This window comes from Oratosquilla oratoria, chromosome 23 (genome assembly GCF_046742065.1).
Source record: "Oratosquilla oratoria isolate Oo_2021 chromosome 23, ASM4674206v1, whole genome shotgun sequence".
Classification (NCBI taxonomy): Eukaryota; Metazoa; Arthropoda; class Malacostraca; order Stomatopoda; family Squillidae; genus Oratosquilla; species Oratosquilla oratoria.
Window position 1 is genome coordinate 35,903,915 of NC_134799.1, and position 18,956 is coordinate 35,922,870.

Sequence of the window (18,956 nt, forward strand, 5' to 3'; positions counted from 1 at the left end):
AGTATCATCATCACTAAAAGTTACCATAGTTCAACTTGGTTCGCGGGGTTGGGACAGATGGAAACCAACGCAATGAACACTACCTCTCACGATCGCGCGAAATCGTACACTGAGGATCCGAGCTACATCGGGCCGGCGTCGACACACTCCGAGCCCTTGCCCGCCCGTCATCCGCCGTATCTCGGCCTCCCCCCCCCTCCCCCCCCAAAGTACCAGAGGTTCTCGCGGAGACTACTGCGCAACCCTGACTTGGCAGGATTGCTCTCACATATCATTCAATAATGTCGAGTACACAATTGCTTTCATTCTTTCTTGTCCCATGGTTGTTATGCTCTCGTTGTAAGCGTCATTCGTAGGCACGGGGATAACCTTGACGCAGCGTCCTCACTCACCCCTTCCTGCCTTAGGTAACGGACCCTCCTACCACATTAGTACGGTCAAACTGACGTTTCCTATCCAGAAGCAAAAGACCTCCCTACTGATCATACGACGTCGCACACTAACTCCAACAACCTCCAACGCAGTCATAATGCCATCTAATGGCGAAGGCCGGAGTTGAATGAAAATTACATAAAATCAAATGACAGTGCCAGCCATATTCGGCATCTTAGATTCCGTAGAATTTACTCGCATTTATTTTTAACTCACGGATTGACTCCACGTGTTGATAATTGAGACATTACAAATGTTATGTTATCTTTAATAACTTCCACAAAAATGCTTTATTTAACATAAATATACATATATATACATATATATACATATACATATATATACATATATATATTATATATGTATAGTATACAAAAATGCTTTATATACATATACATATACATAAATATACATATAAATATACATATATATATATACATATATACATATACATATATATACATATATATATATATTATATTATACGTGTGTGTGTGTGTGTGTGTGTGTGTGTGTGTGTGTGTGTGTGTGTGTGTGTGTGTGTGTGTGTGTGTGTACAAACAAAATGTATAACTAAGTGAAACACGATCCCATAATGTTGTATTTACCTAGTTGTACCTAGTTGTATTTTACGGGAAGGGGAGCTATGCTCGTGGGGTCCCGTCTTCATATCTCATTTTATCTAAAAGTGTGACCAAGTGTGTGTACCGCAGAGGAAGGCTGGTATATACAAGGCGATTATTCTAAAATAAATATAAATCATATCCAACACATACATAGTTAATTCCCATTGCTATGCATTTCAGGTATATAAGTGTTCAGTTAGATATCTACAATTCTGACTAAACCTATCTGGAACTATGAAAGAAGAATTATTGGCAAAGACGAGGACTAGAGAAAGATGAACCATAGCACATAAAACAGACTAACGCTATTCTCAAATAGTTCCTATAATAATAATGAAATGCAGTGATTCATATCGTTATTACATCGACGAACTTTAAGTTAATCCTCATGTAAGCGCAAAGACAGGATGTCGAAGGTATCTCCTATTCACTCTCTACACACACACACACACACGTGCATATGGCGTATATAGTACAAGGATATTGCTTACATTCAATAACGGAATGCAGTGTTATTCGAGAATCAACGAAAGGTCAGGACCTACATTACAGATTACTCTAGTCACGTTTGTCAAACTGAAATGTGGTTGGTCATATTCCCGAGTGTTTGTAAAAAAAAAAAAAAAAAAATAGGGTTGTATAAATTTCTACAAGTACTAGACACTTATTCCCTAATCTTACAACGAAGCGTAAATGAAAAGAAGCGTCCACATCTAGCAACGTATGGCACGCCCACCGGTCCCACCCCGACCCAACCTACCTTCAAGCCAAAAACACTTCTGACAGATTTTGAGCGAATAAGTTTCTGCACGTTCATGATATGAGTGCATGTTAGAAACTACTTGACTATAAGGATGTTTAAATCAAAACTCGCATGAATTATTACATGACAGTGAAGAATCAAACATTACTGTAATATTTTTAAGAACACACTTCTGAAACTACACCAAACTTCGTGACATTACCCTTGAACGCCAAGAAAGCAGGATATTCACTGTTCGAATACTATGATTTACAACAACCAACAGCAACGGTATATCACTACTCACAAGTCACAAGACGAGCTGTGCTACAGAAGAATTCTCTGTGGTCAAGAAGTACACTGTTGTGTTCTCTGGGTGGAAGAGGAATAACGAGTGTCCGACAGTTGAACCGACAAACCGACACACCCGACCATGTAACCTTCGCCAGCTTGCTTCCTCTGGGATACGACAAACTGATTATGTAGTGCTAACAAAAAATCACGTAAGAAAGTGGTAGGAAAATTCTACTTTAGAACTGATTCCAAAATATTTGCAATAATATTGAGGTCTATCTAATAACAAATACATCAGATACAAAGTAATCCAAAGTATCCAATTGGCACACCACCAATCTAGGGTTAAAAATAAAATTTTCTTACATTTCAGCATCAAGGAATAGCGTAAATATATCTGGTCACATCTTATACTTTGAATCACGGTCAGTAATGCTCTTCCAAAACATTATTTTTCATGGCGAATTTTTCTAATATTTCTTAAGAGGAAGTCGGAGCCCGATAAAAGGAATCGGACAAAAGAAAGAAGACACACACACACACACACAGACAGTACGATCGAGTGTGAACAGAAAGTAAACAGAAACTGGTCGACGTACCGCAGTGTCTTAGATCCCTGGGTTACCAACACGTTATTGAATAATCTCAATTTATAATTTTACTGAAGATATTTAAGACACACAAAACACTACACCACATCAAGTATTATTTCATCCGTGCAAAGAATACTAGATTTGACAACCTGAAACGACGAAACTGCTGTGAACTGTAAACAAAACGCCCCAAACGATCAGTATTGCTATTGGTTGGGCGATTTTTCGCCAAACCTAAGGTTCTAAGAATCCCAGCTAATCCATGGTAGTGCTTATCCTAGCCTAATGTAATGTAGACTAACTTAACCAAAAGGATAGCTGTCGACACAATGAAATATGAGATGACGTTTACGTCTTGCTATGTTACCGCCAGAAAATACAGGGTGGCCTGAAACAACTAAACATTCCGACAGTACCTTTTGCTACCTTTTCGGTAAAAATGGATTGCTGCTAAATTCCAATTCTAAAAGAAAAAATACATATTCTTCCATTATATTTTGGCGTTTTGACTTTTACTTTACTTTATTATTTTCGTTTTTATGAAAGGGCTTCGAAACTATGGCATGGTGGCACGTGTATGATTTTGAAGGGTGTCGGGAATAAATCCCGACAGGCGTTTTTTATAGTAAATAAGCTATCATTATAAAACAATATAGGCATCTGTGGTTATGACTTCAGTTAATTTAGTGAATTTATAGCAGTAGAATTAGGATTAAGATTGAGATACATCAATTAAAGCATGTCAAACTCTATGAAATCAGTATTATAGAGTGCTTACTGTATAAATGCATTTATAACGAATTATACAATTTTACCTTTTCCATTTAGATAGAGTGGCCTATTTTTTTTTTTTTTCTTTTATACGAAAACATAAAACAGTACGCAAGGGACTCGACTCCATAGGACCAAGCTTGGTTGACTACCTTCTCCAGGAATGTCGAGTTACCGATATATCATTTTCATTATCGATATTTGAATTTACCATCTGGTGACTTCTCTGTCTTGAGAATTAGTACTGGTGTATTACCCATTTCTAATCCCTATATATGGGGATTATCTAATATATGTATCGTACAACATTTTCACTTCAGTTGAGGTGAAGTGTGGGGGCGAGGGGGAACTCTGCGTGGAGAGTGAAACACTAGTAGTCTGGTAAGATATTCAAAATGTTTATACAAAAAATCAGTGCGACCAGGGTTGCCGCGTTTTCTACACTGCCGTGTAGAATGGGAGTGTTGCCATACTGGGGCATACATTTTTCTCGGACGTGTGCAGACTTTCATAGCAAGATCTACTTGTCAAACTTTGACAAAATGTTGGTTCTAGTTTTTTATTCTTGAATGTATATAAGGCCCCCATGCCCTAACATATTCAGTAAGATATATTTTTTTATATTATTATTACTAAAAGAAAGCTGAAACTTTAGCGTAGAATTTTTTCTACACCGTAAAAACATATTTTTTGATAACTAGTTTTATGATTTTTTAACAAATACTTCTTTGTCGCGGCTAGTGCCGCTTAAATTGTTTTTATCGGCTTAAGAAACCTGCACAGCGAAGCTATAGCGGTAATCCCCTACCACACTCCTGGCCAAATGGCCACTTCCGGAAGGGAGTGTGTGGTTGGACATTCCGCATAAATCATCGGAAATTTAAAATTCCCGGCTCTGTGCAGGTGGCGCAAGCGTCTACAACCCCACTTCCCCCTCCCTATCCCCTCCCTTCTTACTCTGCTGCACGGATTGAGCCGTCACTTCAATGAGAAATGAAGGCTTCGCCTGTGGGAGGAGGGAGGGACCCTAAATCTGTGCAGGTTTCTTAAGCCGATAAAAACAATTTAAGCGGCACTAGCCGCGACAAAGAAGTATTATCGGCTGAGAAGAAACCTGCACAGCGAAGCTAAGCATGAGACGAGGATAGGTGGGAGGAGAAGGTGAAGCCCAAATTGTAGTCGAGGACAGGGCTCAAGCCGTTATTACGTGTGTCTCGTATGGGAGACTATTCATCTTATCATTCAGTAGAGGGGAGACAAAAAGCATCAAGTACTTATATCGATATCAATATCAATATATATATATTCATTTGTTTATTTTTTATAAAAATAATATTGTACAATTTACATAGTGCATAAATTCTATGTAGAATATTGTATCTTGCTCAGCGGTTCCTGGGCCTTCCCCTACCCCTCGGTCGCCCTTTGCCCCCCTTCTTTTGCGAAGAGAGGGGTGGAGCCGTTCCCATGGCGACACATGGGACAGGGGTGATCGAGTGGTAGAGATACCGTGTCTTGAAGGAAGTTGCTGATGCCCAGCCCCCGAGGTCCTGCACCCGTTCCACAGAGTGGGTGCGGAGAAATGCCAGCGATGCCGCGAGGCCTCTGATGTTGTGGGCGTGGGGGGCATGGCCCGGGTCGGCCTTCTCTATAACGCGGCAAAGTAGACGCGCCAGGGACCTCGGGGTTAGGGGGTTCCGAGATTTCGAATTGTAGAAGAGATGATCCTCGGACACCCCTTCCGTGCGTTCCACGTAGTCTTTAAACGCACGGACCGGGCACAGCGGGTGTGGGTTTCCTTCCTCCAGGAAGGATGGTATTCTGATAGGGCCAATCATGTCGTCCGCCTGCTCATTCTTGGCTAGGAATGTAGGTGATGGAGCGAGAGTTAGGGCAGAGCAGTCCTCCTCCAGGTTGGAGAAGGACTGGTGGCGGGTGATCGCCGCCAGCTGTGACGCCCTGTAACCCGTAGCCAGGGCGAGCAGAAAGACGGCACGTTGAAGGAAGTGTTCCCCCTCCATGATGGTCCCTTCGAACGTCAGGTACTGCAGAACACGATGCAAGGACCAGGCTAGGACCGGCTGACGTCTCGGCTCTCTCGAGGCGCGGATCCCCTTCATTAGAAGGTTTCGCTCCCTTTGTGGCACTCTGATGTTCATGCCGAAGCAGAGTGGATCAGCGAGGGCTGCGGAGTGAGCCGAGATCGTCGCCGGTGCCCTGTTGGTGGTGTCAGCTAGCCAAGACAGGAAGTCCAGAACTGTGCTAGCGGAGATGGTCACTATCGCGTGTCTCCGAAGGTTGGGAGGGTTGTTGGATCTGGATGACGGTCGGGACCGTAGCGAAGACGCGGTCTGTCGCTTCCTGGTCGAACAGACCACGGGAAAGGGGAGCTGCTCTCACCACGCCCCGGCGAGCTATCTCCGGGGCCGACCGCGTTGCAGACTGACGAGCTGCCAAACGAGCCGCGGTGAAGGCCCTCGCTGCTGGGGGTAGGGCTGATGACGCCATGTTGGCTGTACCCTCTGCCACGGTAGAGAGTGCCGCCAGGGTGTGTCTGCATACAGAAAACATCGCTCAATTGTAGAACGTATAACATATGCGAGGCCGAGGTCGTTTCCGAACGACCTCGTCCTCGGGCGCTAGTCAAGAGGCTCCGTCCTGGGTGAAGACGCTACCTGAGCGTCTCTCGCCAGGACAGGTCTGGACCCTCTGTATAGATTGAAATATCCCACCTCAATTCTTCCCGCGGGAAGTCCTCAAAGCTCGTGGCGAGCGTCGTCAGCCAGTTCCTCATCATCGCGATTGCCGTGACGGTCGAGATGGTAGAGGCAAGGTCTTGTCTGGTCGAGGCCTCCGTCGTCAGCAACTTAGCCTCCGGTTCACTAAGTTGATGGGGGAGGGCGGGGTCCCTGCCCGAGTGCCATAAGCAATCGCGCAGGCCCTCCGGCGCGAAGGGTGGTGGCAGGACGACGGGGAATGATGAAGGGATATGCCGTCGAGGAGGAACCGTCTTGGGTTGGTCTTGGGCCCGCTCGAAGAGAGCAGGGATGTCTAAGGCCTTCTCCCCTTTCTCCTGCGGGAACCAGGCGTTTGGGGAGAGTGCTACCGCCGGCGAGTCCCCCGACCTGTCGACAAACATATGCCCATCAGGGTTAAAACGAGGGTTCTCCAGGAGAGCACCTAATGCGTCCAGAGTGTTAGAGGTGGAAATCCTGGAGGGCGTGGAGGCCGGGGCGGAGAGGGGTCGAATCTTATATAGAACCTTAGCCCCCTCCTCGTCGTTGGCCCACTTTAGGATAACGTCATCTCTCCTCCTCCAGCCCTCCGGTAGCGAGTAGTCGGGAGACCAGGCCACTAGCTTGTGGCCTTCTCCAAACGAGTACTCCCAGGACCGGGGAAGGTCACACCATGAGAAGGGGCGGAACTCAAAAGAGTCCGTCATGGTAGGAGGATAAGGTAAAGAAGAACTGTAGTGGTCCTCCACCCCGTCCAACCCGACGGACGTCTGATTGGGGGGTTCCTCCTGAGAGGGGCCTTCTAGTCCTATACCTGTCGCCGGCACGGAGGGGCGGAGGGAAGGACCAGGAGGGAGAGTGGGAGGGGGGGCTAGAGCCGTAGGTTCAATAGGAGGTTGCTCTGGAGAGGGGTGCGTTATGATTTGCGCGGCCTGAGAGGCCGGATAATGTGATAGGGCCGATTCAAGGACGGGGCCTATCAGGGACGGAAGGAGGGCAGCCACTTGGGCAGCCAGAGTTCCCTCTCCCCTCGTTTCGTCCTCCGGCTCCCTGCCCTTGTGGGATTTACGGCGAGGAAAAGGAGAGCGAGGAAGGGAGGGTGAGTTGGGGGGAGAGGCTGTGGAGGGTGGGGACAAGCTGAGCGTCCTGGACCTCGGTGAGGCAGACCTCTTTTTCGAGCGAGATTTCCTGCCGGGTTCACGCGAGTGAACTAGGGAGGAAGACGAGTTCGTGGGGGTGCTTGACAAAGCAAGCAGTAATGGTTTTAAGTACCATTGATGGTCGGATGTATGGGGCTGCCGAGAGGCCTGAGGACGCTCGGGGACACCATACTCCGCAACATCAGACTCGTCCCCTTGTACTCCGAGAGGCCCAGGTTGTGCACCAACGGAAGTCTCGGAGACATAGGGAGACGGATGGCGAGGGCGAACGAGGCCCAATTCCACGCCTAACGCCGGATCCGCCCACACTAGGGGGGGGGGGGTCGTCAGCGGATTTCAATTTCCGAGCTCTGCGCCATGCCTCCCGAAGGAGTTCGAGGGCAGCTAGCTTGGAACGGGTTTTGGGGAGGAGCAGCACGACTCTCCTCAACCCGCGCTTTGCACACAACGCCAGCTTGTGAGAAACAAGGGGTATGGCGGGAGCAGAGGTCGTGGGGGTGCTTGACAAAGCAAGCCGTAAGGGTTTTAAGGACCCTTGATGGTCGGATGTATGGGGCTGCCGAGAGGCCTGAGGACGCTCGGGGACACCATACTCCGCAACATCAGACTCGTCCCCTTGTACTCCGAGAGGCCCAGGTTGTGCACCAACGGAAGTCTCGGAGACATAGGGAGACGGATGGCGAGGGCGAACGAGGCCCAATTCCACGCCTAACGCCGGATCCGCCCACACTAGGGGGGGGGGGGTCGTCAGCGGATTTCAATTTCCGAGCTCTGCGCCATGCCTCCCGAAGGAGTTCGAGGGCAGCTAGCTTGGAACGGGTTTTGGGAGGAGCAGCACGAATCTCCTCAACCCGCGCTTTGCACACAACGCCAGCTTGTGAGAAACAAGGGTATGGCGGGAGCAGAGGTCGTGGTGGCCGTCTGACGAGATCCTGGCTGTGCAGCCGGATTCCACACACAAGCGTTTGGTCTGAAAATAGAATAATGGTAATCATAGACGGGGTGTCCCAAAGGTGTCTGGACACAACACCGAAGGGGAAAAACTGCAGGAGAACAGGTAGGGCTCCCTACGAGACACGAGCACGAGCAGGAACCAGACTTACCTGCATGAAAAGAAGGTGGGTTGTTGAGTGACCGACTCGTCTGGTTCCGCGATGCTAAGTGACGGCTCAATCCGTGCAGCCGAGTAAGAAGGGAGGGGATAGGGAGGGGGAGGTGGGGTTGTAGACGCTTGCGCCACCTGCACAGAGCCGGGAATTTTAAATTTCCGATGATTTATGCGGAATGTCCAACCACACACTCCCTTCCGGAAGTGGCCATTTGGCCAGGAGTGTGGTAGGGGATTACCGCTATAGCTTCGCTGTGCAGGTTTCTTCTCAGCCGATAAAGTTTGAGTCTATTAATGTGTTGAACAGCCCGCTGATATGTAGAAAAAATGTCCTCATTACAAAGGATTACAAAGGCAAAGCATGCCGACAGGAGACCTTTTGATCCATATCTAGGTCGGATGCAAAAAAAAAAAAAAAAAAAAAAAAAAAAAAATCATATTAATAATAAATTAAAACTATAACAATGTAAATAACAATTAAAATACATAAATAAATGCATTGGTATAGTTGAATAACAAACAAACAGGTAAATAGTAAATGATAATAAATTGACATATAACTAATAATAAATGAAAATCAGACAGACAAATTATAACAAAACAAAAACAAATAATATAACATAAATTATAATCATTACAGCATCTTACTTAGGTATTTATCTAAATGATTCTTAAAGCTTCGAACTGAACTACATTGCACTACCTGTGAAGGAAGTTTATTCCATTCATTAACTACACGGTTGGCAAAGTTGTTTCTACCTACTTCCAAATTGAATCTATTTCCGGACAGTTTGAGACCATTGTTTCTTGTCTGATTCTCATTCAATGTGAAAATTTGGTCACTTTTGATGTTGTCAATTCTCTTTAAAATCTTAAAGACCTGTATCAAGTCACCTCTGAGTCTACGCTTTTTTAGGGAAAACAGATTCATGTGCTTAAGTCGATTTTCGTATGATTTATTTTTGATATTTGGAATCAGTTTTGTGGCTCGCCGTTGTACTTTTTCCAGTCTGTCAATGTCTTTAATGAGATTCGGTGACCATACGGAAACAGCATATTCCAAATGTGGACGAACTAACGATTTATATAGCTTGTTAATGAGTGATGGACTTTTGAAATCAAACGATCGCGCAATCAATCCCAGAATCTTATTTGCTTTCTCAGAGGCTGAAATACACTGCTTGGATGATTTGAGGTCGTTACTGATAATTACGCCGAGATCTTTTTCACTATCCACTTTTGTTAACGAATTTCCAAATAATTTGTAATCGTAATTGCTGTTATTTTTACCTATGTGCATTACCTTGCATTTACTTGTGTTAAATTTCATTAGCCACTTTTCAGACCATTGCTGTAATTGATCTAAATCTTCTTGAATATCTAATTGGTTTGAGTGATCATTTGCCACTCCGCACAGTTTTGTATCATCAGCAAATTTGGAAACAGTAGATTTTAGTCCATGGTCTATATCATTTATATATACTATGAATAGAAGTGGCCCAAGAACGGAACCCTGAGGAACTCCACTTGCAACACTTTTCCATCCAGAAGTTTTTCCATTTAAAACAACTCTCTGTTTTCGACCTTTCAACCAATTACTAGTCCAACCTAATAGGCTACCACTTATTCCATGCAAAGCTAATTTAGTAAGTAGTCTTTCGTGTGGGACGGTATCAAAAGCTTTTGCAAAGTCTAGATATATTAAATCTATATTGTTTCTTTTGTCATAATTCGAGATAACTGTGTTGTAGAATTCGAGTAAGTTAGTCACGCAAGAACGTTTCCGTCTGAAACCATGTTGGCTATCATTTATCAAACGGTTACTTTCTAAATGATATTCGATAGCATCTCTGATGATAGTTTCCATTATTTTTCCTACGATCGAAGTCAAACTAATAGGCCTATAGTTATTTGGTTTCTTTTTGTCACCTTTTTTGAATATGGGAGTAACGTTAGCTAGCTTCCATTCTATTGGGACATCTCCGGATATGATGGATTTCTTGAAAATAATTTCTAATGGAACAACAATCTCATTTTTAATTTCCTTTAAGATTCTTGGATGCCAACCGTCAGGCCCTGGTGTTTTGTTAACTTTGAGTTTGTCTATACACCTTTTAATTGTTTCTTTTGTTATATTTACCGTAGTGAGTAAGTTTACCCCAGACTTTTCACAGGTTTCAGTTTGGAATTCACTTTGAGGTGTTTCGTTTACGAATACCGAGCTAAAATAATTGTTTAAGAGATTACACATTCCTTCATTTGAATATTCAAGTTGACCGTCAGCAGATAATAGTGGACCAATGTGATTCCTAACAGCCTTTTTATCTCTAATGTAACTATAGAATTCTTTGGGATTCTCTTTGGATTTCTCAGCGATGTTCATTTCGTATTGTCGTTTTCTTTTTCTTATTGTCTTTTTTAAATCTCTCTGTATTGATACATAACTTTCATAGTCATTAGATGCACCCGAGCACTTATATTTCTTATAAGCCTGTCTCTTTTTAGCAATACTTTTTTCAGTTTCTTTGTCGAGCCACTTAGGGCGAGCCTGATTTGGGGGACGTCTGTCCTTAAAAGGAATGTAAGTTTGAATCATCTTAGTGAGCGTATTTTGAAATATTTCCCACATCTGATCTACAGGCCTTTCGTTTAATTTTTCCTCCCAATCTGTAAGCTGAAGCTCCTGACGTAGTTCTATGAACTGAGCTTTACTGAAATCGGGTATTTTAGAAGCACAAGTATCTATTCTAAAATTGTTTAGGAGTTTGAATCTGACTAACACACATGTCCGTGTGCAGTTGCCACATGCCACTATTTTTCTACGTTTTGGTACAAAATTCTACGAAACGGCAGCCCTGAGTGCGACCGTTCAGTACGAAAGGTCAACATAGAATGCCCCCAGGCGTTGGCCTGGGCATCGAATCTGGCACACATTCTGGCACCTTTGTTGCTAGGTGGAATTGTAGGTAGAACAATAGAGATGGGTATATGTGTGTGTGTATATATATATTATATATATATATATATGTGTGTGTGTGTGTGTGTGTATATATACATATATACAAGTATATGTATATATATATATGTGTGTGCGTGTGTGTGTAACATAAGGGAAACACATATATGAATTAAAAAACAATATAGGTATCTGTGGTTATGACCTCAACTAATTTAGTGAACTCACAGCAGTAGAATTAGCAAGGGTGATGCAAACAAGGTCATCATATTAAGACAACAAGACAGAATCGCAGTAATGAATTTAAATTGGGCAAATTTAGATTTGAGAAGGAAAAAGGCAAGAATTTTTTACTAATAGGGTGGTCAACGAATGGAACAGACTTAATAACCATCTAGTGAGCGCTGAAACTATCAGTTGTTTTAAGAAACGGTTAGACAACTTTATGGATGGGAATGAGAGGCGGTAATGGACATGGAACTGCCTAGTGTAGGCCTAATGGTCTCTTGCAGTCTCCTTCATTCTCATGTTCTTATGTAATTATAAACTTCCATGCTAAAATGCTTAGAGGTGACATTATACAAAATACATGAATGCTTATGGAATACATGTCGCACTCCATCCCCAGGCCCCAGGAGGGTGTGACAGACACGTGTTTATAGTGATGTGTGAACGGGGTATTTGGGGTTTGACGAACGTGTTCGACAACCAAATACCCCGTTCACACGTCACTTTAAACACGTGTCTGTCGAACCGCGTTCGACGAACCGTTAGACCTCTTAAGAGAACAAACCGGCGGTCCATGTTTCTTTGTTTTATTAAGAGTGCTAGAGTGTGTGTATTGTTTTGTGGGGGTGTTCAAAATTCAGTCTACTTGCCTTGTATTGACCTGATGTTCGGAGTAGCCTCTTAACGTCTGATTTCCTTCTATCTCCCAACCTTAAGGATATCTCGGTACTACCGGGCACCTCCCTCTGGGGCTGTACTTTTCATCGTAGGATGCACATGACTGGCTAAGTTCACCTCTGTACACAACGTACTGACCAACAACAATTTGCTGACCAGTAATATTTTTGACTCCGACACGCTCCCTTGGGATATCTGGGCCCCTAACCTAATAGAGCCCCGTTCACTGAGGGTCAGCGGGGTCAAACTACACAATAATAACTTGATAAAAAAAAATAAGCCTTACCCCAACTATATTTAATTATGTTATGAATTCACTCCTGACTAGCGCGTCCGAAGCAGTGAGAATCAGTTTCTCGCATACAGACATGGAACCAGTGCATGAGCGGAGTGCTTATGAAGGAGAAGATTGTGGTTACGTAAAGTTATATAACATAACAGTGCTCGGGACTGCGTAGGTCTACGCACGTAACTACTATGTAGAACAATTACGTAATGACTACGCAGACTACATATAACAATTACCATAGAGGGAATAAGCACTACATATACTATATAGGGAATCATTACTACAAATACTATATAGGGAATAATTACTACATGTGCTACATAGGGAGGAATTACTACATATACTCCCCCCACCCCCAAGAGCGGAACGTATGTAAAAGAAAAAGGGTCAATAGTAATATATATATATATATATATATTATAAGTGAAGCGGACGGTCCTGCTTGAATTGGTCGCGCGGGGAAGGACGGGAGATGGGAGGAAAGGAGGGAAAAAAGTAACAGAGGGGTCAAGGGCACTGGTGGAGGCATCAGCTATGTGCAGCAGAGTACTCAAATGGGCGACGTCAACCGTGCGCGAAATGTCTGAGTCAGTGGCGTTGGTCATAGCAAGGTGGGTCATAGGAGATGCGTTGGGTACGGGGACGTCATCTGTGCGAGACTGAGTCCGATTAGTGATAGGAAGAAAAACCGGTTTTAATCAATCTATGGAAACCGAGGTTTCGCCCTAAGAGAGACTAAGGATGAAGTACTTAGGTTCACGGTGGAGAACGTTTTAAGGACCAGAGTGCGGAGCCTCCAAACTCTTAAGGATTCCGTCAAGTTTCACCCAAACTTTAGAGCAGGAGTGAATGTCATGAGGCACGTACGGTCGAGGTAGTGTATGACAGTCACTGGACGCAACGTCGTGGAAATTGATGGATGTATTTCTTTGACAAGGAATAGGATGGTCGCGTCACCTGACGTGACGGTGTGTTCCTTAGTGATGACAACGGAAGGGCACAACATATGAACACCGGTAACCGCTGTAAATGAGGAAAATTTAGTGACGTGAGGAGACAAGCGGTGGCCAAAGAGGACTATGGGTAAGGAATAGAACCAGTTATCCTGCCTAGCACGAAGAACAGTTTTCAGAGAGCAATGATAACGCCCAATCATTCTGTTAGCTTGGGAGCGATACCTAGTGGTACGCATATGCTGGAAACCATTGACAGACAAAAGCTCAGAAATTTTTGCTCTCGAACTGGGAACCTCTATCCTTAATGACGTGAAGAGGGACACCGAAACGACATATCCATCCACTCATGAAAGAAAATGTTACTGAAGTGGCAGTGGTATCGGTGAGGAGGATCGCCTCAATCCACGGAGTCGTTCGGTCTATTCAAATCAACAAGTATTTGTATGGGAAAGGATCATGACAGTCAGCAACGGTAGCAGGTGGCAGTGGTCCAACAACATCAATGTGCACTGAATGTAAATGGTCAGTAGGAGTAGATATACGTGAAACAGGTGAGGTGTGGCGCGATGTCAGCCTTTGACATTTAATATATTATCTGACAAGTTTCTTCACATCTGTCACATCCTTAGCGTTAATAGAATTCTGTGGTTGTGCTGTGTCACACCATTGCGTGAATAAAATATCCTGTTTGTATGATTAATGCATGCTTTGCGTAAACATGGTGTGTTGTGTATTATCATTAATGTTGTTATTATCACTTGTGAAAAAAGAGGCGAGTGCGAGGAAACAAAGCTAAGGACTGCACAGAGGAGAATTGAGAGATTAATTATGGGAATAACACTGAGAGACCGAAAGAGAGCAAGTTGGGTGAGAGAGCAGACTAGAGTGAAAGATATTGTGGAGGCAGTAAAATGGATTGATTTATGAAAATTTTGGCTTGAAGGCCAAGTGCCGGAGCCTGTAGGCCATTCAGAGCGGAGGCAGTAAAAGAGAGGAAGTGGAATTGGGCAGGTAAGTTGGTGCAAACGACTGATGAGCGATGGAGGAAGTGTGTTACTGAATGGACGCCGCGAGATAGGAAGCGTGAAAGAGGGAGACCAGACAGAAGGTGAAGAGACGAGATCGAGAAGGTTGCAGGAGTGACGTGGCAGAGGATGGCACGGTCGTGTGATTCATGGAATGCTATGAAGGAGCCTTTTGTTCAGAAGTGGACTCAGGATGGCTGATTTGACTGATTGATTGTCAGTTGGGGCGCACTTCGAATACGTTGTCAGATGACGCCGAGCTCAGAAAACGCTACATCATTTGGCGCGAAAACATGTTCTTCTTCCCCATTGGTTAGAAGTAGCTGAACTACCTAGTTTGTACGTATCGACATACAGGAATAGTAATCCCCAATTCCCGGACTATATAAGGCCAGGCAGAGAGCAACTACAGAGAACTAGAGTGGAGACCTAAGCAGAGAGAGACAGCATAGATACAAGAGAAAGCTGAGAGACAATAAAAAAAAAAAACTGAGAGCAGAGGGAGAAGACAAGAAAAGAAACAGACGCCCACGGTTCACCTGAAAACTACGTAGATTTTTTTTGTTATGTTTTCGTCTATTAAAACAACTCGACTAAACAAGTCCCTTGGACCTCTACGACTGCACTACACAATCTTCACGTGCCGAACCCGTGAATTGGCACTCTCCACGTGAAGTGCAATCCTTCGTTTTTCCGGATTATTTTCGACATCTTCCAAACTACTACTAGACTAAAGCTAAGTACGACTCTACGCACGCTCCCTCTTTCTCTGTTATTTCTCCACTACGATACACAACCTATCATGTATGTGTTCCCCAACAACCAGAAGTGTCTCCCCCTACTACCAGATATTATCGCACATGATTCTCTCCGCAAATTATCTGTTCGGCCCGAGACATCAAAACCGATACAGACGATTAACGTTGGACGCGTTTTCTACCACCTAAATCTAGACTGTCTGTCCAATTCCAGGTTCGACGTACGAAGAAAAAACAAACTGGTAATTGTTTAAGTACCCATTCAGGATTCATGAAACATATATATGTTTAATTTCTATAATTAATGTGCATTGCTACATTTTTCTTATTCTATGTCCATTCATGTTGTTTGTATCTATTGTACTATTGTAAAGAATAATTAATTTTAACAGTTTAATTATCCTACCTGAACTCTCGTTCGTGCGTGCTGCGCACGGCCTTGACTTTTTTTTCTTCTTCTTTGTGGCTAGCCTAGCCAGGTGGGTCGTGACAACATTTTTGCCAATGCAAGGCCAGAGGTAGAGTTGTTTAACTTAGAGGCGGAGTGAACACCAGAATGGGAAAGGTTATGCAAGGAAAAGACTAAGTTATCTCGTAAGGATATCGGGACAAAAGGTCGAGGAGTCTTAGTAGAGGTTAGTGCTGGGTACCTGCCCACCACTAGTAGAGGTATCATACCATAGTGTTAAATTAGAAGTTAAGATGAATTTGGTCTAGGCTTGAAAGTATCCAATTCATCATCGGTTTTCCTGTCTTAGAGGGATACCACTCAAGTCAAAGAAATCGAGCGATACAGCGCATGTTGGGCGTGATAACCAATCGGCAACGACATTAATTGTTATCACCGCAAATGTACTGAGCTCAGGAAACATTCAGAGATGACTGAGAGTTGTCGTTGTTGTCTGTCAGATTTAGCAAGAGACTTGGAGTGAAAAGCTGCAATTAGAGGTTTATGGCCAACGAATAGGGTAACTGTATGGCCATCAATGAGGGATTTAAAATGCAAAACTGCGAGGTAAGCAGCCAACAGGTCGCGGTCGTAGGTAGAGTAAGTACGTTGTGTGTAGCAAGATCTAAGAATATATTTAGACCTTGGTGTGTAGGACAGTTTCTTTGAGTAAAAACCCAGGAGCGTTGGCTCGCCGTCTATGACTTGATAGAGAGCGGCACCAACGGCTAGGTTTGAACTGTCAATCACGAGTTGATAATCTGACGGTATTAGTGAGGGGTAGGCTAAGGTTGAACAGTCCAGTATGGCTTGCTTCAAATTGCACTAGCCAACAAAGAATTTGTCCAAGGAAAACAATAGCTGTATCTTACATGTTTTACATGCAGAATCCAAAAATAACACTGGTAAACAAAATTGATTGAATACCTGTATCACAAGCAAAAGGAGGGAAACGATATATTTTTTCTGTTGATTTCAAATGTTTTCAGAATTTTTCTATCAGGCATAGTTTTTCTGTAATAGCATATATTCAATTTTAAATAATTATAAATAATACATGAGGCTGCTATTTCAATTAAACTTACCTTTAAAACGTAGAAATGTATTATTTTCGAGTGTGTTTTGCTTATGGGAGATCCCTTTTTAGTGTCAAACAGTAATCAGCCAGCAATAAAGGGCTCCATAGTCCACTTCCCATGATACCGGGTTTCTATGTTCAGAACGTCCTGGTGAAACCTCTCACCGTGCTCGTCACTGACGGCGCCAAGATTTGCAGTGAAAAAGTCCAAGTAAGAGTCTAGGAAGTGGAATTTTAGGCTCATATTGCATTCCAAAGCCTTGTAGGATGTCAGTACTTGGAATGGAGCTGGATTACACAAAGTTTTGTTATTTTCTCTGTGAGTGGGACAGTCGGGATAAGAAAAATAATTATGAAAAGAATGTGTGGCCGAAACAATCTCTGATCCCAGGAGAGAAGAATGTTGTCAATCCTCCTCTTGTTGATTCAGAGAAAATTTATCTGGCTCCTTTGCATATTAAGCTAGGGTTGATATAAATTTTTGTTAAAGGTATGGATAGAACTGGCAAGGGATTTACATATTTGAAAAATAAGTTTCCTACAGTAAGTGACGCAAAAACCAAAATAGGTACTTTTGTTGGACCACAGATTAGGGAGCTGATTATATACCGAAATTTTGATGCAGAGGTAAATATCTTGAAAAGCTGCATGTATAGATGCAAAAAAAGCGTTGTTTTCTTGTAATCGCGTTTTTTTTTATATAAAGAAATTATGATTTTTTTTAATCTCGTCCAAATTTGTTCAGATATTAAATATTTAGTATATAAAAACAGGTGCAAGTATGTTATTCATCCCTCCACATATGTGCATCTATCTTATTCAAAGAGGCATTAGACAGAGTATAAAAATAAACAAGTAATTGACCATATCATATAAAGTCACTGTCAGATGCTGCAAACCCGCAACAAGTGTAGATACTCAGTCCTCCAATTTTCACATGAGTCAACTTTATCAAGAGCCTTCTCTAGGTTGAGGTACACAGTCAACCCACCCCTCTCTCTTGCAGTGCACCAAGTAAATGCTTAAAATGTTTGACATACACGACTTACACATCTGAAGTCAAACTGACTGTTTGTCAAAATGTTCATATCTTTAAGATATTTGGTCCATCAATCTTTCACAGTCCTTTCATATAATTTCATTATTGTACTGGTCAGTGATACCAACCTACAATTTAGTGGTGTCTGTTTACTTCCACCTTTGAAAATTGATATCACATTTGCCCTTTTCCATTCAAGCGGCACTATGTTTCCTTTCATTGAACATATAAAAAGACTGAATCTTGTTCGATAGTTGTTCCCTACATTCTTTCAGTATCCAGTTTGATATCCTGTCAGGCCTTGAAGCTTTTGTCTCTTCCAATGATCCCAAAAGATTGAACTCTTCCCTCACTTCTAAATTTATATCTTCTAAATGTATGTACAAATAGGTGACAGTTGTAGTAGTTGCACATTTAACCCTTTTGCATTCCCATATTCTCCCATTCTCTCTGTGGAGACCACACTGGTCACTACTCATGCTCACACACTTTGTACAAAGCACAATACCATCCACTCACTGATCTGACAATGATGAACATTATCAGGTCTACAGGTAACCAGTTGTTGCCAGTTACCTGAAGGTTATGGGTCTTATGCAAGAGAGGCAAAGTTAATGGATTCAATGACTGATGAGAAATATTTTTGAGAGATACAAGTAGATGTCTTACACCCATAAGAACACATTCCATGAGTTCCTCATATAATGTCCTCATTCATTTCACTCAGTACCTTTATGCAATCTGTATACTGTGTCTTAGCTTACCTGAAGTCACCTCAGTCATAGAAGGAAAGATCTTTTCAAAAGATATTGGTGCAAAAGGATCCAATTTGTCTGTTTTTGACAATTGTTCAATAGAAAAAAATAAGTATACTTGTGAATCAGACCTCTTGCAAGAGACCTATAGCTGTGGAGGTGGGATTGGGCAGGGTTCTGCATTCAGGACTGAATGAACTTAATGATTACCTGCTAGAAGAAAAAACAGACATAATGGGAATTGTGGAGACTAAACTAAATGGTGAAACACCATCCATCGATGTT

General features: G+C 43.1%; 2 protein-coding genes across 3 annotated transcripts in view; both read right to left on the reverse strand.

Annotated features, from left to right (window-relative positions):
• Positions 1-178, reverse strand: part of LOC143038059 (annexin-B12-like) — a 43,434-nt gene extending 43,256 nt beyond the window's left edge. The window contains exon 1 of one of the 2 annotated variants that reach the window (XM_076206946.1): positions 25-178. In XM_076206946.1, coding sequence (XP_076063061.1) covers positions 25-27 — 3 coding nt within the window. In that variant the 5' untranslated portion in view covers positions 28-178. The remainder of the gene's footprint in view (positions 1-24) is intronic. The other variant, XM_076206947.1, reaches the window with a different exon arrangement.
• Positions 179-4,432: 4,254 nt separating this feature from the next.
• On the reverse strand, positions 4,433-18,630 carry LOC143037761 (uncharacterized). Its single transcript, XM_076206313.1, has 4 exons — positions 18,436-18,630; positions 12,379-12,531; positions 6,191-7,488; positions 4,433-6,012 (listed from the first exon to the last, which is right to left on the reverse strand). Exons 1-4 carry the CDS (start codon positions 18,628-18,630, stop codon positions 5,721-5,723), a joined length of 1,938 nt encoding a protein of 645 aa, XP_076062428.1. The 3' UTR covers positions 4,433-5,720.
• Between the last annotated feature and the right edge of the window lie 326 nt (positions 18,631-18,956).

Excerpts from the sequence above, each read along its gene's own strand:
- LOC143037761 (XM_076206313.1), bottom strand. The coding sequence starts at position 18,630 with ATGAGGACATTATATGAGGAACTCATGGAATGTGTTCTTATGGGTGTA. Across the intron at positions 12,532-18,435 it reads TGTTCATCATTGTCAGATCA|GTTAGGGGCCCAGATATCCC; the intron begins GTGAGTGGATGG and ends GGGCTCTATTAG. Across the intron at positions 6,013-6,190 it reads TTCCCGCGGGAAGAATTGAG|ACACACCCTGGCGGCACTCT; the intron begins GTGGGATATTTC and ends TTCTGTATGCAG.